The sequence below is a fragment of the Solea solea genome, chromosome 2, assembly GCF_958295425.1.
Source record: "Solea solea chromosome 2, fSolSol10.1, whole genome shotgun sequence".
In the NCBI taxonomy this organism is placed as follows: domain Eukaryota; kingdom Metazoa; phylum Chordata; class Actinopteri; order Pleuronectiformes; family Soleidae; genus Solea; species Solea solea.
In genome coordinates this window covers 22,931,579-22,951,048 of record NC_081135.1, presented here as the reverse complement: position 1 = coordinate 22,951,048, position 19,470 = coordinate 22,931,579, and the positions used below count along the sequence as shown (strand labels likewise).

The 19,470-nt window shown below is 39.8% G+C and overlaps 1 protein-coding gene across 2 annotated transcripts; it reads right to left on the bottom strand.

Moving 5' to 3' along the window:
• Positions 1–118: 118 nt before the first annotated feature.
• itga6a (integrin, alpha 6a) lies at positions 119–17,830 on the bottom strand. 2 transcript variants are annotated; one of them, XM_058621574.1, is made up of 26 exons: positions 17,556–17,830; positions 10,935–11,059; positions 10,465–10,544; positions 10,092–10,353; positions 9,817–9,948; positions 8,585–8,798; positions 8,171–8,364; positions 7,991–8,085; positions 7,236–7,363; positions 7,064–7,153; positions 6,905–6,966; positions 6,652–6,821; positions 5,858–6,001; positions 5,663–5,772; positions 5,300–5,462; positions 4,832–4,909; positions 4,663–4,742; positions 4,495–4,569; positions 4,309–4,411; positions 4,041–4,217; positions 3,845–3,940; positions 3,648–3,755; positions 3,444–3,542; positions 2,357–2,482; positions 1,235–1,360; positions 625–763 (listed from the first exon to the last, which is right to left on the bottom strand). In XM_058621574.1, exons 1-25 carry the CDS (start codon positions 17,732–17,734, stop codon positions 1,253–1,255), a joined length of 3,198 nt encoding a protein of 1,065 aa, XP_058477557.1. In that variant the 5' UTR covers positions 17,735–17,830; the 3' UTR covers positions 625–763; positions 1,235–1,252. The 2 variants fall into 2 exon arrangements, with proteins under 2 accessions (XP_058477547.1, XP_058477557.1); XM_058621564.1 differs by lacking the exon at positions 1,235–1,360 and having other exon boundaries at positions 119–763.
• Positions 17,831–19,470: the final 1,640 nt, after the last annotated feature.

Here is a 19,470-nt window from a genome sequence, read left to right as displayed (position 1 = left end):
TCAACAATGGTATCACTTTTTAAGCATTTTATTGTATTTTACAATTCAACGAGACAAGTTTGACTTTGAATTATATCTATAATACACATTTCAGTTGCTTTGCACCAACTTCCCTTTGGATTCATGTAGACAAAAAAGAATGTTTTTCATACTTCAGTGATAACCTACAGCACAGTGGATGCTACCTGAATGCCACAACAATTGGAGTTGATTGTGGTCATTTGTACTCTATTGACATGATATTGTACCAATGTACATTTTTTTTATAAAACAACCTTAAAAATGTAACTGATTTACATTCACATTACGCTGAGCTGTACCTTCCTTGCAAAGACTGTACAACTTCATACAAACATTAGTAAACTTTGGCTGCATCTTTTTTTTAAAGCAAAAAATAAATATACAGTGTGTAAGTATTTAAATATATACAAAACTTAAAATACAAAAAAGTTCATAAACTATACAGTACAGTGGCCTGAAACCAGCTACCTCAGTTAAATCACTGAGCATCGTGTTCAAAGGAAAAACAAATTACAGTATATTTGTGCCTTGATATTATTCGTTAAATCCAGCCGAACAAATAATTTAAACAGATGAATCACAAATAGCTATCGTTGTCAATCCAAGTCGTCATCCACTGCTTCTTTTCAAAAGTGTCGAGCTTCACTTTTCCGTCTTTATACTCTGGTGTTTCCTTCTTTATCCGCACAGCGTGATAACGAGGAACGCTGCTGTCTTGTTTGGAACGTTGGAAGAATCCACACTGGGGAAGAAGATATAAAATATATATATATATATATATCATTTTAACCTGATGAATGCCATAAATACTGTATGTATGCACACTAAACAACAGAGGGGTGCAGGACTGTTAGGCATGCATTGCAGTTTGCACAGGACACTTAAAGCAGTAAAAGCAGCGTCAGCAAAAGCACCTGCAAAGCAACATTAAGCAAATACATTATTTTATGTGCGAAATTCAGAGACACCTATTTGTACAAATTCTAGAAAATGTGTGATATATAATGATATATATATATAATATAGCCTGAGCAAATCTATTCATTTGTTCGTGTTACATTTAAGCTGAAAGAGTTTTTTTCTTTTAATGGAAATGTTCCCAGATAATCACCAGCTTTGTACAATATGTGTCTGATTGAACTTGTTTTGGGCAGGAAAGTGAGTTGGTTAGTGACTGCAGTATTCACACTCCATGCTGACAGCTTGTTTTTACCCCTGTTCAGAGTATAAATCAGGCCTCAGCAGAGAGTTTGTCTTTGTCAGAGGGTTGAACATGGATCTCTGCCTTGTGGTATGCAGCATCATATTCGTCTTTTGTTGCTCTCTTGAAGAAACCACACTGAGGAGGAGTAAGGGTTATGGATGGTTAAGAGTTACAAAGTCAATCAGTGGTGATGATGAGCACTCAGATGGCCACATCACCTACAAACATGTGGTAGTGTTCACTTCTTTCAAATGACCATGAACATTTAAAATAAAAAAAATATATATATATTTATATGTATATATATATACATATATATATATATATACAGTATATATATATATATATATATATATACATATTCCCCATTTCTTCACAACCTTAGACAACTGAACTGCCTGCTACAAAGAAGTCATCTATTGAAACAGACAACCAGCTTTTCATGAAATAGTTCACTTCAGCGCAGGAGGCGCTAATAATAATTTGGTCTAATAGTTAATGTAAATGCTGTCTTTTTGTTCATGTATTTGTTTGTTTACAATTCTATTGGATTAAAAAGGCCAAATTACTCTATAGGGGCAACACGGCGGAGATGTGGCTAGCACGCAGCTCTGTGTGGGTTTTGTCCGGGTACTCCAGTTTTGTCCAGTTTCCTCTCACCGTCCAAAAACATGCAGAGGTTCATTGGACACTACTACGTTTGCCTGAAGGTGTGAATGTGGGAGTGAATGGTTGTTCGTCTCTGTATTTGCTCCAGCGACCCCAGGCCTCATGTGCAGGATAAAGTGTTTTTTGCTTTTATCTTGATATTTACATTTTACATACATTTTATTATATATATTTTTTATTTTGTTTCTGTTGTGGATAATCTGTTATTTACTGCATTCTGTGTCTTCTAATTTTGTTACATTTTAACATTAATCAGGTAGAGGGCTTCTTGCCTTCCTTGCATGGTGCGTTATTTCTCTTGTCATTGTTTAATATATTGTTTAATCTCTTCAAATAAATATCAACCATCCAAATATCAGACTTTAATAAAGTCCACGGTCTTTGTCCCATTTTCCAACCACTGTTGTCTCCTGTTTCATACCAGACATGGACGACATGAAGATACGGCTGCCTCGTACTCACCTTCCAGAGCAGAAACACCAGCAAAGCCAGAATCATGATGCCTGCGAGAACAGCCACCAGTATGATCCACCAGGGGACTCCGCCATACTGCGCTACTGTGCTTTCTGGGGACACTGCCACTGTCACCTGCAAAACACCGCCAAGGTAAGAGTACATCAATGTAATACACAGTTGACTGTCACTGTACATATTCTTGATTGTTTCCCCCCATTTCCCATAATGATCTCTGCATTATTTCTTAAGAAATTCATCAAAATGTAAAAAAAGAGAAAACATCTTGCAACATTAAATGAAAACATATTCCTGTTTACTTAATTGAATTCAAAAGTTATAGGCCCATATCCCACTCTTTTACCAAGGTTTAAGAAAATCACTTCTGTTTAGGGATGCACCAATGCCACCTTTTTCTGACTGAGTACAAATATAATTACTTAAATCTGAGTACTAAATAATACCATCACAGCAAAACTTGCTTCACTTTGCCTGACTGTGTGTGTGTGTGTGTGTGTGTGTATGTTCAAACGTTAACAGTCCAATTCCTTTATTTTTGCTGTGCACCGAAAACCTTTGGGTTTGACATCAAAAGATCAATATAGGACAAGAGATAAATATTTCTGCTTTTATTTACATCGGGATATATTAAACAACTTAGAAGATAGCCTTGTTTGTAATGGAACACCAAATGTTTCGATAAGAACAGATAGAGTTGAATAAGATTAGATGAATAATGCTTAATATTTAGTGGCAAATCCTTTGCTGTGCATCGTGTCGGTTCTTTAGATGTTTTTATCAAATTTGTTGTGTTAAAGGAGCTACTTTTTGCCTCCTCTTGACAGTCTTGCAGGTTGCAGTCTGCGCTACTTGGGTCATCACTGAGTATTTCCAAACCACTGACATTGCGACACACCTTCTTATTGCCACACACCTGCCCAGCTCACTTGAAGATACATCAAGTGGTATCTCTACTTCAGTGGTTGCTACATAATCCTGCTGACAGTCACAGAGACACATCAACAGACCAAAATTCACTATAAACATGACCTGCTTGGCAGAGCTAATACTGTGTTGTAGCTGTTGAGCTGCTTACATCAGTGTCAGGAGTTGTCAGGATCATGTTCTCAGCCTGAGCGTGAAGCACGAGCATGGCCTTCACGACTATATGCAAGGTCGACACAGAGGCGTAATCCTGCATAAAAACAAAAACTTCTGCTCAGGTTACACAGTTATAACACATCAGTTGTTCCAGTATTATCACAAAAACTCCAAAACACAAAAAAATACAATATATCACCTCAATAAAGGTGGAGTTCCACAGTCGGGACCTCAGCTCAACTGTTGTACCGTCCAGACCCTGCAGGGGGCATGTGAGCACCACACATTTCATCCCATTCTCACAGGACTAGAAAAGAGAGAGCCATTACAGTTATTACACATTACATATACACCTTTCTAAAATAATGTGACTGCGCCCATACACCAGTGACTCACCAAAACTCTAGTCTTGTCTGACAGAGAAGTTATTTTCGCAGTAGCTTTTCTTCCTTTTCTCTCAATTTCCCGTTTCCTCCGGGACAAAGTGGACTCCTGAAAGCACATTTCATATTAATGAAAAGCAGAATTAAGGTGTGACTGAGTTCTAGAATGACACCGATTATACTTTGGAGTAAAATGGAATGACTCCTACCTGGATGTGTTTGAGAGAGTTGATCTCAGACTCAGGAGAGCATTGTATGTCCTCGCGTCCTGAGGCTGTGATTTTCACCAGGTACAAAAGCCATTTCCCATCTTTGTTGAATTTGGGCCACTGAATGCGTAGAGAGGCTTTAACAGAAGGCGTCAAAGACTTCCACAAGTTGTGTATCTGAAAGCACAATCAATCGAGTCATTTCATACGCAATAAAATGTTGCTTTAACAACACACACACAGGGGCAGGCCACATGGGTAAACCTACTCTGAAGTTATAGTTAATCAAGCTCCCGATCTCCTCCTCTGTCTTCATGGCACTTTCTCCTTTCACGACACCTCCAAAGGAAACCTGGTTAGGCCTGGCCTCTCTGAGGACAACAAGCATGGATTTGAATTTCACATACTGTTGGAGGCACTGTGAATGTGCTGTGCATGCCACAGGTGCACTTACCCACTGACTGTCAATGGCAATTCAATCATCACACGAGCCTTTACTTTGACAGGGGCTATATTTTGCACACTGGTCCTGAAAGACAAAACACAATTTATAGAATTCAAGTCGTACATTTACACAAACTAATACAGATCCCAGCTCAGCATCTGCTGCAGTGATACTAACGTTTGGAGCTGGAGGTCGATTTCGATCTCTGTCGTATCCAGAGTCATATCTACAGTGCTCAGGATGATGTAAAATGTAGTCTAGAGGGGGAAAAGAAAAAAAAAAAAAACACGTTTAAACAACTAAAAGCCCGAATCAGGATTAGCTGATGAAAATAACAGGTCTGTACCTCGGAATCTCTCTTAAAGGGGTTTCCCAGCTCACAGTCTGCTTGCGATCCATTCTGATTGGCAATACAGATGATCGGCTAGAAAGAACAAATGATGGTTATATAAACCTTCCATGTAGGTTGCGGTTTTCACTCATCCTGTCATTTTAGCAGATATGACCTTGATCCTAACATGCGGTGTGCACAGATTTGTAATTGAATATCCTTTCATCAGACAGTCTGTGATTTAAATGGATACATTTTAAAAATGTCTTTCAATGTTGTAACATTTAACATTTGGGTCACACTAAGGAACTGAACATGTATAACTTCAGTATTATTAGTAATATTAAGATATAATGTACTCTTTTTCTTGAAAACTTTGTTTCCTCCTCAGTATTTGCAGCAAAGTTCATTCATTTTACAGCCAACAAATCTTGCTGATGTGTAAGAAGTGTGGTGGTCGTGAGTGTTTTCTGTAAAACTTACCACTGTTTGATGAGAGCGAACTCCCGAATAGGACACTGTATCTGGGAAAGTTGCCACCAGCTTAGCCTCGTAAGCATCGTCCCCATTCCTGTTGTTCACTGTCACTCGCAGAGCCAAATACTTCCTCTCATAGTTCAGACGAAACACGGGCATGTTGTTCTTGCTGCAAATATGCGAACATAAAAACTCCTGTCAGGGCGAGCGTGCTGAAGAAAACCCGGCAAGTGGTATGTTCTCATGAATTGAAATGTTAAATGTCACGTTTAGCCGACAGAGGACAAAAAAACTTTTACCTTAACTTACATCACATTTAAGACTGACTTTAACCGGTTAATTAGAAGTGTGGAAAATGGTGGTTCTTACACGGTTAGTGGAGTGTGCATGTTGTTTTGTTTGTAGTACAATTTGTACTCCATCCTCACGTTACTGCGACAAATGTGATCTTTGCCACATCCCTCTTTTATAAAGTTGACCTGCAACACAGCAACAAAGCCATTAACAGACCTAACTGTAAACATTTAGTCCTTTACATAATGTCGACTGTTTTCTGTTGTTTACCTCAATGACTTCTTTGCTTGGTTGTGAGGAGTCTAATATGGGCGTTAGTTGAGGAAGGCCGTTCCTTGTCTTCTGACGCTTTGTGCTCAAAATTCCTGCAGAAACCTCAATGGGAACGCTGCGCATCTTATCCTTGATGTTGTCCTAAACAGAGATCATGAACAGTTCAATTTGGCATCCAAAAAAAAAAAAAAATCAGGCAGTTATTACTATTTATTGAGAAAACTGTGGAAAATATCTGATGGAGAAAATACTGACATTGGCTGCAGAAACTGACTTGCACTTATATCACAGTTTGTGATGTAATACATTCAGGCCTGAGTGCTCATTATTTCCTCAACTGATTGATTAGTAATTAGGTTTATGAATTGCAGGAAATATTGTAAGATCATACTTTTTTAGTTTCAGACTCAGAGCATCTTTCACATTTTACTTAATTATCTAATCAATATCTGAAATGATAGACTGAAAAATGATCAGTAGTAATATTAATACATCGCTGTTTCAAGATCATCATGCTTGTAGGACAGGATTTAAGAAGTTGCAACTATGATGTGAAATTAAGTTTTAATGCTTAATGATTATTTATTGTACATGCAGTGTCTAACTGCTTGGATATGTTGCTAGAAAAATGTCTTTATTGACACTTATGTATCTGTTTTACAGGTACAAGATGTTTTGTGAGCACCATTGAGTCTGATTATATCTTTTAGTACACTCCTCAAACAAGCACAGATGAACCCACATTGTTCCTGACTTTTGTTCTCTGACAGTATTTGATCGGGATGTTTTACCTTGAGTTTTGCTTTGATCTTGATGCACGTTTCCTGCTTTTGGCCACGGAGGTCTATGGTGCCGTTAAACAGGTAGTCTGTGTCTGTGCGGGATTTGTTCATGAACATCACTCTAGAGGGCAGACCCTGTTTCCTGCGATCTCCATCGGCCTCGACAGAATAGCCGATAGCTGCAGTGTCGAGGGAGAGTGTGTATAAGAAAAAATAGCTGAACAATGTCTTACCAGGATAAAAAAAATCTTTGTTCACTTACTGAGTCTAGGACTGTAAGATGAAGGGTTTGCCGTGTAGCTGAAGCAAGCGTCCATAGTGAAGCTATGGAGAGACAATAGGATTGTTTTATTCATTTATTGTCACAAGGAAGTTTTGACTCTTGAGTTCTGTTTAATTACAAGAACATAAGAGCACCTACCAAATGCTGTTACCACATGTTTTGAGTGTAAGATCGATTTCCCGTGGAGTTATTTTGACATCTCTTCTGATGCTAATGACTGGCCTTGCTCTGAAAGAAAGGTTATTCAATTAGTTTGTGTTAGAAATCGCTCGGCTTCAATTTCACTTACTATGAGTGAGGAAATAACTACCGAAAAATGAGGGCTGTGTCTGATAGTGAACCCACAGCCAGATCTGGATAAGAGTTACCATCCAGGTCCATGTGTCCTGCCAGGGAATAACCAAATAACTGGAGGTTGTGATCTTTTCCTGAGAGGATCTGTGACAAGAAGAAAAGAAAACCTAATAAGGAATAAACATTTAAGAAGGGGGAACACTTCTTTAGATATTTACTGTTCTTCGAATCAAGGTCTACAATGGTTTGCATTTGTTAAACTAGCTCTATGTGGCTCTATCCATCTATCCATCGTGGAGGTAGCCAATCCCAGTTTACACAGGGCAAAAGGCAGGGTACACCCTGGACAGGTCACCACATAGAGACAAATAACCATTTACTCTCACACTCACACCTACGGTCAATTTAGAGTGTCTAATTTGAGTATAGTATAGTAAGTATAATCACTGTGACCTGTGTTTTGCAGGAAGTTTACTATGCAAACGAGAAAGAATGGCTTAAATGGCATAAATCCGATGTATAAACCATAAAACGGAGAAGGAGAAAATGTGTTTACATCCTGATATGCAAAGGCCACCATAGTTTCCTGACTCGTGTGGAAAAGTGAGGGTTCAGTACACACTGCAGTCTGACTATTAGCTGTAACTATCTATTATTATTTAAGATATACACTGATCATACAGGGTACGATATTCTTCCCTTCCCATAAAAGTGTGACAAAAACGACTTGTGAACATCTAAAAATTCCCAAGCAGCTTAAAAAGGTCAAACCTGTGCAGGGCTGGTGTTGATTCCTTGTGCAGAGCCGTGATAAATGTAGACTCTTCCTGCCCCTCTGTCTTCATAAGGAGCTCCGATGGCAATATCTGAATCAGAGAGTTTGCATTTGCTGTAATGTGACAGCGACTGATAGAACGGACCAAATGAGCTACAGCATGACATCTAAATTACCTTCATAAAAGTCTTGATTGACGTCGCCAATGTTCTCCACTGCCAGTCCAAACATCGAGTCTTTGGTTCCGTTCAGAATGATAGGAGTGATCCCTTCCCACCTCCCTGCCTTGTTGATGTAGACATAAACAGCACCTCCTACATCTCTGTCCTTCATGTAGAACTGAGGCGCTCCGACAACGATGTCCTGCCATCTAGCTCAAAGACAGGTGGTAAACATGTATTAGCATCTGACAGAATACAAACTAGTTGATAAAGAACACCCACTGATAAGGAAAATGAATTAAATGATCCAACATCTCACAGCTACAAATAAAAGGCTTCCTTCATATTTTTTAATTTTATGACTGATGTTGAAAAACCAGTATATTCCCCATCAACCCCCATCTCAATTATATGACCACTGTTACCCACCCGTCTCCATTCAGGTCAACTACAGCCAGGTCGTATCCAAAGGAGGATGCCAGGCCTGGCCCGTACAGGATGTGCTCCACAGAGAGTTGGTTCGACGCCTCCCTCTGTTTCTTCAGCAGAACCACAGCTCCACTGTGATTGGCTCTGGGAGCTCCAGCTACCACCGTGAGGCCACGACTGCTGGTGATGCTGTGTCCCGAATCAAGGGAGAATCCTGAAGTGCAAGAGTTGTAGGGCATGAACATCGTATTTATACTGAATAATAGATTTCGTCTGACCGGTAATCAGTCGTTCTTTTTTTCACTTGTCAGTAATAGTTTAATGGAAACCCCCGCAACCCTCATGTGGAGGATCAAGCGATAGAAGATGGATGGATGGAGGGATGTTTGGATATTCACTATATCCTCCTATCTTTCTTTAAAGATGCTTCAACCAACCAGCAGGAGGTACTACAGTAACATAAACATCTCAAGTTAGCACCTTTTAGAATGTTGAAGCAGGAAAAACACCAGTTAGTGATAACATAGATGTTGGCTCTACTCAGTTCATATAAGTCAGGACAGTGACCACAGGAAACTAAGTGGAACACAGCCATCATTATTTTTGATTATTTATTTACCAGAATGCTTTTCCTACTGTGATCAAAATAATTGAAAAAAGTCAGTACAGCTCTGAATTATTATGTTATTCTCCTGTGCAGCAGTCACGCAGCAAAACATTAACCATTTAAATGTCTCCACTGCTAAATATAATTAAAATACCAAAGAAGTTGAATTTAATTTGGAGGGGAAAAAACCCTGCATGTGTCAACAATACAAGTTAAATTTTTATTTAATAAAAATTGAGTTTTGCTCACACAGATGGTTGTTAAGCTAAAGACCCAAGACTCGTCTGAATTCGAGGGCGTGACAAGACCTTTTTGAAGAATTCCTGCTATCATGAATAACAAAAGCTGTGTTAGCATCTAAAGACTGTTACTCCTTCATAGTTCACACCGGAATCAGTCTCTTGTGAAGGAAAAACACACTTGCAACATAAAGCAGCAGTTGATTACACCTGTTCTTGACAAGTCAAAATATCTACTGTGAAAAAACCAACTAAGCTTCTCCTTAGTTTTTCCTTTGCTTGTTTATAAGGACTCGAAAAAGGGGAACCAGTAAATCAGTGAATCCAACCGGTAAATCAGCTAGCTCATAAAAAAAATAACAATAATAATAAAAAACATGACTCACCCAGGTAACTGTTGGCAGGAACAGGCACCAGCTCAGGGTTTAAAAGATCCTCATCTCCAACTTCATACGGACCGTCATCATAAATTCCCATCTCCAGCAAAGTGTTGTTCTTTTGCTCCACTCGCACAATACCTGCAGAGGAGGGGAGTGAGCAGTTCAGTTCGTGTGGACAGGTGTCGACAAGAAATGTTTATTTTGAGATTAAATCACATCATTTAATTCAAGAGGTTGCGAAACCAGATTCCAGAACGGTGCCGTTAGGATTCGTTAATGACCTTTCCAATTGTAAGCTCCTGGTGCTCCAAACACAACGTAATGGTAGTCCTTGGTGAAGGTGGCAGCCAAACCCTGCTGACATGATCCAAACATCTCATGGCTCCTGGCTCTGCCCTCGCAAAAGTTCCAGTTCCCTCCATCCTCATCGGAGGATGGGTCGATGGTCAGGTCCTGACTCAGGACATAGCAGCGGCCAGTGATGTCCCGCGACTCCTGAGGCGTGTTCACATACAAGCGCCTCTGATAGCGATGAGCACACGTCTGAAATTGCAGAACACAGCTGTGCATTAGGCCGTACTTTGATAACAGATTAGACCAGACTAGACCTCAAAGTCCCTGGGATTGGCGGTTCAGGTGTTAAGTTAAACTCACCACAATCTTTCCTCCAGGTCCCTGGCTTTGAACGGTCACCCCCATCCACTGATTCTCCTTGTTCTCAAAGCGTGTGTCCTCTATAATTATATAGAAACATAACACAATGATATCAGATTAAAATGCATTCTTGATTTCTTCTATTGCTCATTCTTCTACTTAAAGGACCAGTGTGTAACATTTAGGAGGGTTTAATGGCAGAAATACTAAAGAAAAAGGTCTTGCTTTACAGAGACCTGCACCTTTTACCATCACATTTCTACAGCAGCCCAAATTGACAAACCAGCCAGAGTGTGAATTTTGTGTTTTGAAGCAGATACAAACAAAGAAGCATTACATCATTTTTGAAATGCAAAATCCACCACAGTTCTATGATGCCCTTGGCAAAAGGAGGAGTGAGCACTGTTTAATCTGGAACTACTTACACACTGGCCCTTTAAAACTGTAATGATGGATGGATGGTTTCTTACCTTCATTATCAAATTCAATGCGTTCACATTCATTTGACTGAGAGATTTCACATTTATAAAGCCCCCCTGTGATGCTGGAGGTCTGTTTTCCTAAAGCTCTGGCTCTGGGCGCCCCGATCAACAGCCTGAAGTAAGGAAAAGAAAAATGATTAATGATTAAACTCAAGCTGCTATTTGGGGCATCACAGGATTGGTTTGGATAAGGACTGACATTTGCTTTTTGTTGCAGTCACCTGTCATTGCTGCATTTTTAATGCCAGCTCCCGTTTGTTGAATTAAGTACATGTATGTGAATGTGAAGTGACAATGATAACATAGCAACAGTAAGATTTACTGTCAACAAAAAAGAGCATATTTTCTGGCTGCCTTCATGACATACAAATATTTTGGCATCTTTTGACAGAGCTACAGGTTTGACTTGAACATCAAATAGGAGCAAAGGAAAACAAAAGAAAGCCCACACATTGACTGAACATGCATTAAGCACTCCCTTAATTCCTCTTAAATTGCAGTGAAGCTATGCGGCAAATGTCTCACATTTGAGTCTCAGTGTCAACAGTTGTCATTATCCACAAGAATGGAGAACAATGGAGGTATCCTGTTGGCCTAATGTTTAAGACACATGTCATATCATGACAACATCCGTGGCTCATTTCCAGCAGGGCATCTATGTCAGATGCCATAACCACTTCTCCCTCCCCCATGTTTCCTGTCTGTTTCTACACTGTCATCTTGACAAAAAGGAAAAGAGCAAATAGATGGCTGACAAACTGAAAGGAGGAATCGCTCTTCTGTTGGATACAAAAAAAGTCTGAAATCAGTGGTGAAGTGTGGTCTACTGTAGTGACTATACCCCCCCTGATACACATAAGCCCAAACTGTTACAGTACTGCTGACCTGTCTGAAACTTTCACTTAACAATGGGAATAATGTTGGCATCAGCCTTCTTCCAAAGTGGCTGTAGATTTGGGGCCAGGTTATTGAAAGCTCTTGAAAAAGTGTTGCTTGCTTCTGTTTCATTTCACCTTGGTTGTATGTCGACGTGCAGTGCTCGTAAAGTGCTACAGTCAAGTGTGTCGAGCCCAGCCCACTCTATCCCAGACACATAAAAAAGATGCACATCCTCAAAGCGGAATGGGTTGCTACACCACCAGCACAATTACCTCCAAAAACAGTGGGCACATGATGGATTTTTATTATATCTAACTAGTTTTCTATTGAAAATAACCCATGTCCAAATTGCTTGAGTGCACATTTTAAATCCTGACCATTTTATAGTGAGTATAGAACGCATACCTGCGTATCTCTTAGACTACACAAGGTTGGTTCATGTCTTAAGGCAAACCAAAACACGAACCTGTTACTTGAAATAACACTATAACAAGCCCTAAATAACAAGACTAAGGAAGTATAGTTTAACAATGTAGACGCTGTCAGTGCTCTTAAAAGCTTAATGTACATTCACATTGGTGTACGAGTGTACACAAATAGGTGCCACAAAATGTTTCAGTCAGGTCTAATAGTATTACCTGAAAGAGCCCTTTTTTTACATGTTTCTGTTAATGAAGACCAAACTGACGCATTATAATAGAATCAACACCAACAAAAATCACCAAAATACGAACACTACAGCTTTAAATTTGACTTCAGATTGCTTTTGACAATATAACATAAATGATAATCCTACATTTATATATATATATATATATATATATAAATATACTGTATATATATACATACTGGTTAATTTTAACATGGTTATACTATATAATAGTAACCCATTCTATTGTTTGACCTGACCAGCCAACCTGCGGGGAAGGACATTTCTCAAAAGACAGAGGAATCCTCCTCATGATGACTCTGAGGTTCCTTCTGTCACCTACCGATGAATCTGTGGGACAGCACCACGGCTCATTATTTGCTGAACAAGGACTCCAGAGGAGGTCTGATGTAAGACTATAAAGCCCAACCATCGCGAACCATCACACCAAACAAAGGCCACTGAAATGCAAATACGATCAACTCCCTTTTCACAATTGGCTTCCATTTGACATGGCAGCCTCTTACCATGCTTCAAGTGGCAAATACACTCGCCCCCATGTGAGCCTAAATTCGTTTCGATGTGTTTTTACGGCACATTTATGTGATGGACCATCTTCTGCTGAAATGAACAGTCCACTCAAGAGAGGACTGTCAAATCCATGACAGGAAATGTGGGAAAGCATCGCATCTATGAAGAGCTTGTTACACACCTCACCACACACAGACACACTAACTTAACAGCAGAGCTTGTCAGGAGAGTGGCAGCTGTAGAATGTAGCGAGGAACCGAGGTGTAACACTGACATTTACATGCTACACACCAGTCTAGAAGACACATGAACTAGATTTTTTTAAGGCTAAAATGTTCCTATTTTTTCACTTTGCCTAATATTCTACTAAGGATGACACAAGAGCTTTGAATCAAAAGCTAACGTTTCCAATATACACATCATATAAACACATACAATAAATGGTCTAAAAAATGTTAATATAACATATAACACATACATATCATATTGCCTTCCAAATCTAGCCTGGGTGCAGTGTGAAATCGCATCCCATCATGCATATAAGGGAATAAATACTCTAGAGTGGGGTGGGTTTGCACAGTGATCTCACTGGTCTTTGTTAACAGATGTGTTTCAGAGCTCCACAGCTGTGCACTCAAAGCCGCAAGAACTAGTGCAGCTGTTCTAACTGGTTCAGTTTACACCACACACAGACTGGTGCTGACCTGTGATTGCCTGGGTACACACGACCGACGGCACATAATTCACTGCAGATACAGATCACCTTAAAATAATAATTTAAAAAAAAGTATTAACCCATTTCTAAAGCACGTAATGTATTTCAAACTTTCCAAAGTTGAATATAAAGTCAGACTGAAATGTCTTAACTAACGAGTCACCGATGCGTTCTCTGTATCAGGTTACACATGCACAGATGGCTCTGCATGTCTTGTCAAAAGTTCATTTTCTCTGGTTTCATAGAGTGGACGTTATATCCACATCATTAACTCGGCACATTATTCATGGGAGATACATTCAGTTGCTTCTTTGCAAGATGCCACAATATGTCCAAACCAGGATCCTCCTTTTTTCTTCCACTCAACAGAAAGCAATATGAAAATGGCTTATACTGTAATAACACCATCCATGCAAGCTGTGTGCTTTCAGTGAACCCATTACAGAAATAATGGTAGCATAAAAAGGAAATGCATTCAAAATAATAATAATAAAAAACTCTTTTAATCTCTCCTTTTTGTCCTCAACTGAAAATATCAACCTCTCTGAAACAGCAGAGGTGGAAAGGCCATCTCATCACACATGTTGATCCCCGTACAAAAGACCCTATTATGGTCAGCCTTTCTCTCCACACATATGCTTGATAATAATCAGATTCATGTATGTTCCAGCTGCTGGTAATCATCAAGCATGTGTTTGTATGAGAACAGAGGAGACAGATGCAGAGTGAGACGCTTTACCGACTCCTGTTATCACGGGGTCAGTCTGGCAGAGTGGTCAGTGGTCCTCACAGCTTTAAGATAGGCTGTGTGGGCAGATTGTTGCCTCATTCTGGGAGCTCCACTTTCATTTGTCTTGTCTGGCTTATTATTAAATGGTCACATGAGGATTTAGAGCCAGCATCGTAGCCAGGCAGGGGGAAGATGCTGTTTATTTCACATATTCATTTAAACATTCTCTTTTTATTATATAAACATTTAGCTGATGCAAGTGAGACAACGATTGTCACATTAATCAACGAATGAACTGTGTGTTTAAGCTCTAATTGTTAGGTACACACAACGTTATTAGGTACACGTGGCTAATAGTCAGGAGTGCATCTTCTGCATACCTTGCTTGTCACGAGTGGTAATTGAAATTACTGTTGTGAGTTACTGTTGCCTTTCTATCATCTCGAACAAGTGTGGCCATTCTCCTCTGACCTTTGGCATCAACAAAGCAATTATCACCCAGAGAACGGACGCTCACTGGATATCTTTTCCTCTTCGTTCAGGCCATTCTCTGTAAACCCAAGAGATGGTCGTGCATGAAAATCACAGTCGATCAGCAGTTGCTGAAACATCTTAGTTTAGGTGATTTTCATTGAAACAGTGTAACATTGTTTGTATGCTGTGTCTTGTAAAAAAAAAACAGGCTCTGTTAACTAATACTATCAGACCTGACTGAGGGAGCGTTTGTGTGTATACAACAGCAGCACCACAGGGGCGGGCAGGGCAAGAAGTATTTATCCCGTTCGACTGCTGAATGATTTTCTTTTTAGCAGTAGAACTTTTTGTATGCACTTTTTTAAGTTTTCAGACATGTACTGTATGTAGTAGTCGTCTCATATTATGTCTGTCTTCCTGTGAGCAGTGCAGGGAAGCCGCCATGATCTAAACACTGCTATACTGTCAAATACAGAGAGAGTTGTGTGGAGGTGATAGACTTCACCAATCAACACAGTGTGAACTCATTTGACAATGGTTTGAATGATGCAACAGACGTTTGTTTATATTTAAAAGTTACGCACAACAGTTTTAAATCTGAAAATTTTAAATTTCAGCAGGTTGTCTTCTCTGGGCTCTCCAGTTTCCTCCCACAGTCCAAAGACATGCAGATTTAATTAACCGTACTTAATTGACGTACATGTGAGTGTGAGAGTGAATGGTTGTTTGTCTCTATGTGGACCTGTGATGGACTGGTGACCTATCCAGGGTTTACCCGGCCTTTCGCCCTAGTTTGCAGGTTGTCTTGACCTGCCTTAGGCATGTAGACATACATGCCTAAATGCATTGAGTGGCTGCCGTGTAAATGGCTGATTAGATACAGTATTTGCATTGGGCTTAGGATGTTGTTAGTCCCTATATTCTTTTATATAGACAGAACACACAGTAGGTTGTTGCTTGTTGCATGTTACTGATAAGAGTTAGGTCTGTGGGTCATTTCATGTCAGATATAAGAGTTAGGGTTCCGCCCTTTAGAAACATGTTTGCAGCTTCTTTGATGAATAACCTGGGGCAGCTTTTCCACAGGAGACAAATCTTCACTCTCATCTTACTTTTATAGGCCGAAAAAACAAACAATCAGGTCAGTGTCACATTTCCAACCCCTGTTTGCACAACAAATATTACACACACTTCTGTGGCTTTCGCTCTCTTTACACTTGTCACCTATGACACATGTAAAGGATTGATGGTTCTTTGTGAAGAACAAACTCCTTATTGAACATGTTTTGAAAAGCAGCTTTCACCTCTGTGTCGGTGCTTTTACTACACCAGGAGCTGCCTTTGCACGGTAGACAAAACAGCAGACAAAACGAGAAAAAAAAAAAATCCACAAGGTAAGGTTTATCTGTGATCTTCGGGGGAATAAGCTCTGTTATCAGGGGGTTTTCATTCCTGCTCTCTGTTTCTCAACATGCTGCTGCAGGGACCTGTGGCTACTGACCAGTGTATCACACAGCCTTGCCCTGTTTGCAGGCTTTAACATGCCAACCCCCCCACCCACCCACCAACCCACCCCTCCTCTCCCCACCTTACACCCCCATCACTCTTTGTGTTGCAGGATGGAGGATCAGGCTTACTACACCGACTTTTTTTTTGTCTTGTTCTGCACCCTCAGGGTTAGCCAAAGGAAATGCTCTGATATCATGTGTACATAGCGGCTACAGTGAACATTCTTGAAATACTGATGTTTACTTTCATTCTGGCACAAACTCAAGACCTCAAAACCTCCCTGACCTCAAACACACACTTGTGCGGCTACAAGTGCATGTTTGAGAGAAAAAAACACGACAGCCAATCACAGGATAATATTCATTTAAAACACCTGTGAAGAAAACTTTTAAAAAGTAAAACTAACGCATGAAAAAGCACCCGCCACAGGTCATTAAAATAACTGTATACACTATTAAATAAGACAATGTAACAAGTATTTTCATTAATATTCATTATTATACGGTAATTCATTGATCACTTTAGTCAATAATAGTTCAAATGTTCAATTTGAGATGATGTAAAACACAGAAACAAACAGGGAAACTGTTTGCACAGCGGCTTCAGTCTGAGAATACAACAATAATAACAATATTCTGGATTTTATTATTAAACCAATAACCAGAGCAAGTGTAGACCAGCTAATAAATCCTGCACCAGTGGCAGCATCTACACATTCTCCTCTCATTGCTCCCTCAGTTTGACCTCACGGACACATTTACATGACACTTTTGACCATTGTTTACACCCTTATTGTCCTAAAGCTGCTTCCCATTTCATAGTCAAAGCTTTGCGGGGAGACGGAAGAAATCTATTGAAAATAAAGAACAAAAAGTCGCATCATCTCACAAGAAGCCCCGTGGCCTTTGGAGCGTTTCAGAGTTACTTTGAACTGCGAGCATCAGTTTACTCTTCACGTTACGACATGAGATTCTTGAAGACAGGTGAAAGTTTCTTCCTGAGATAATTTGATGATTTTTGAAAAAGTTAAGATTTAGTGTCTGTGTAATTTTACTGCTGACAGGTGTGTGCCATGAAAGAGCTGCACTTAAAACACACGAGTGGGAATAAGTCATCACTCACATTCTTTGATCGGGGTTGAGTTGCCGGTGCATGGCGAGAGAGAAGCCGAACAGACTCCCGGGCTCTCCGCTTTTCCTGATGACATGACTGGTGTCCAGGTTGAAGGAGAGCACAGCAGCACACTGCAGTAAAAGAGCAGCGGCTCGGACACAAGAGCGTCCTTCATGCAGCGGCAGCATCTCAGTGCGGTCCAGACGAGTCAAGGAGTCCAGAGTTTAGAGCCAGTGTCCCGGGGCTCCTGTCCTCACTGCTCGGTGTTTGACTGAGAGCTGCCTGCAGCCGCTTATTATCTCATACGGCTCTTGTGCTGCTGCTGCTCCGCAGCGCCACCCCCGCTCATTACAGCGAACTTCACCTGTACTACAGGAAACTGGTCATAACACTAACAATTTAATTCATTGCTAATGGGGTTGGTCCGACTTGTAAAATACCACTTAAACTGTGCTGAATTAAACACAACCTAACAGACATAAAATAAATACTATGGAGTAATAAGCGTATTCACTGAATGTTTCAAAGAATGAGGAAAGCTGTACCCAGACCAGAGTGTTTTTGATTTTACCTTATTAAGGACTGCATTCCAAACAAAGTTAATGACATTTTAAAATAATATATAACACAAACAACAACAACATTTTTAACTTTTTACAAATGTTTTGTTGTACCTTCAGATTCAGAAAACTTTATTGGTCAAAGAAGAGCAATTCATCCTTTAGTATTGAAGCTAAAGCCCAAAGCTAAAGCACTACTTGTAGGATACCGCTGTATCCTTCACATGAAGGTCATGGGGGGTGCTGGTGTCAATCCCAGCTGACATAGGGCCACATAGAGACATAAAAAAAACATTCTCAATAACACCTATGGTCAATTTTGAGTGTCCAATTTGCTTAATCCCCAAACTGCATGTTTTGGTTTGTGGGAGGAAACTGGAGAACACAGCGAAAACACAAACACACAGGGAGAACATGCAAACTCCATGCAGAAAGGCCTTTGTTCTGACTGGATCTTATTGCTACAAAGGCAAGAGCGCTAACCAATGCTCCATATAAAGCCCTGATTAATCTTTTTTTTATCCTCATTGTCATGTGCTCTAGAATTTGTCGAACCTCTAACTTCAGTTGTCTTCGTTGTGTACGATGAAAGTGTCACATGGTGTGATGTGGTGGTGAGATTTTGCACTTGTGGGGCATTTCAGGACTGTCCTTCACATTAGAGTCAGATGCTCGCCACATGTAAGACATTATGTTTAATTTGATTTCATTTTATTATTATACAGGAAAAGTAACAGTTAAATTGTTACAGTTAAACTGGCCTGGCTGAGATAAAACAGCACGTCTAAACTAAGACATAACATAATAAAAGCCCAAACAGACAAAACAAGAAGAATAAAGCAACAAAACAAAAACACAAATAAAATACACAGACACCACATGAGAGAGATGAAACTGCTTTGATATTGCAAAATATGTTCTAACGCATTTCAATTCATGTGTGGAAAAAAGATATCTCACCATGGAACGGAATTAGAAGGAGTGCAAGTGATACTGATCTAGTGATAATGTCCGGTTTTACATTGTGTGTTGCAAAAAGAGCAGTGAATGTTGAAGAACCATTATTGTTGAGGAATAAAGTGAATTGCCAGACCATAAAAATCATATCTGAAAAATACATATGAATTGAGCACTAAGGCTTGCACTGTGAACGTTCCTCTGCAATAAATATAATAAAACATGTTCTGTGATAAAAACTATCACAGCAAAGCAGATGTGCCAGTTTGGATATTTCTCCACATTCCTCTGTATTGAAAATACTGACTAATATGCCAAAAGCAAAGTCACATGACAACATGAATCACCCAGTCTTATAACTCCTTTGCTTCTTTCACTTCTTCTTATCTGTGAAGTTTGACAGAGCG

What these genes read in the sequence shown, in the direction of transcription:
- itga6a (XM_058621564.1), bottom strand. Translation starts at nt 17,734, where the DNA reads ATGCTGCCGCTGCATGAAGGACGCTCTTGTGTCCGAGCCGCTGCTCTT. An exon ending in ATCTTACAGTCCTAGACTCA is followed by an intron (nt 6,822 to 6,904) that starts GTAAGTGAACAA and finishes TCGACACTGCAG; the next exon opens with CTATCGGCTATTCTGTCGAG. An exon ending in TGACAACTCCTGACACTGAT is followed by an intron (nt 2,483 to 3,443) that starts GTAAGCAGCTCA and finishes GGTGTTTTGCAG; the next exon opens with GTGACAGTGGCAGTGTCCCC.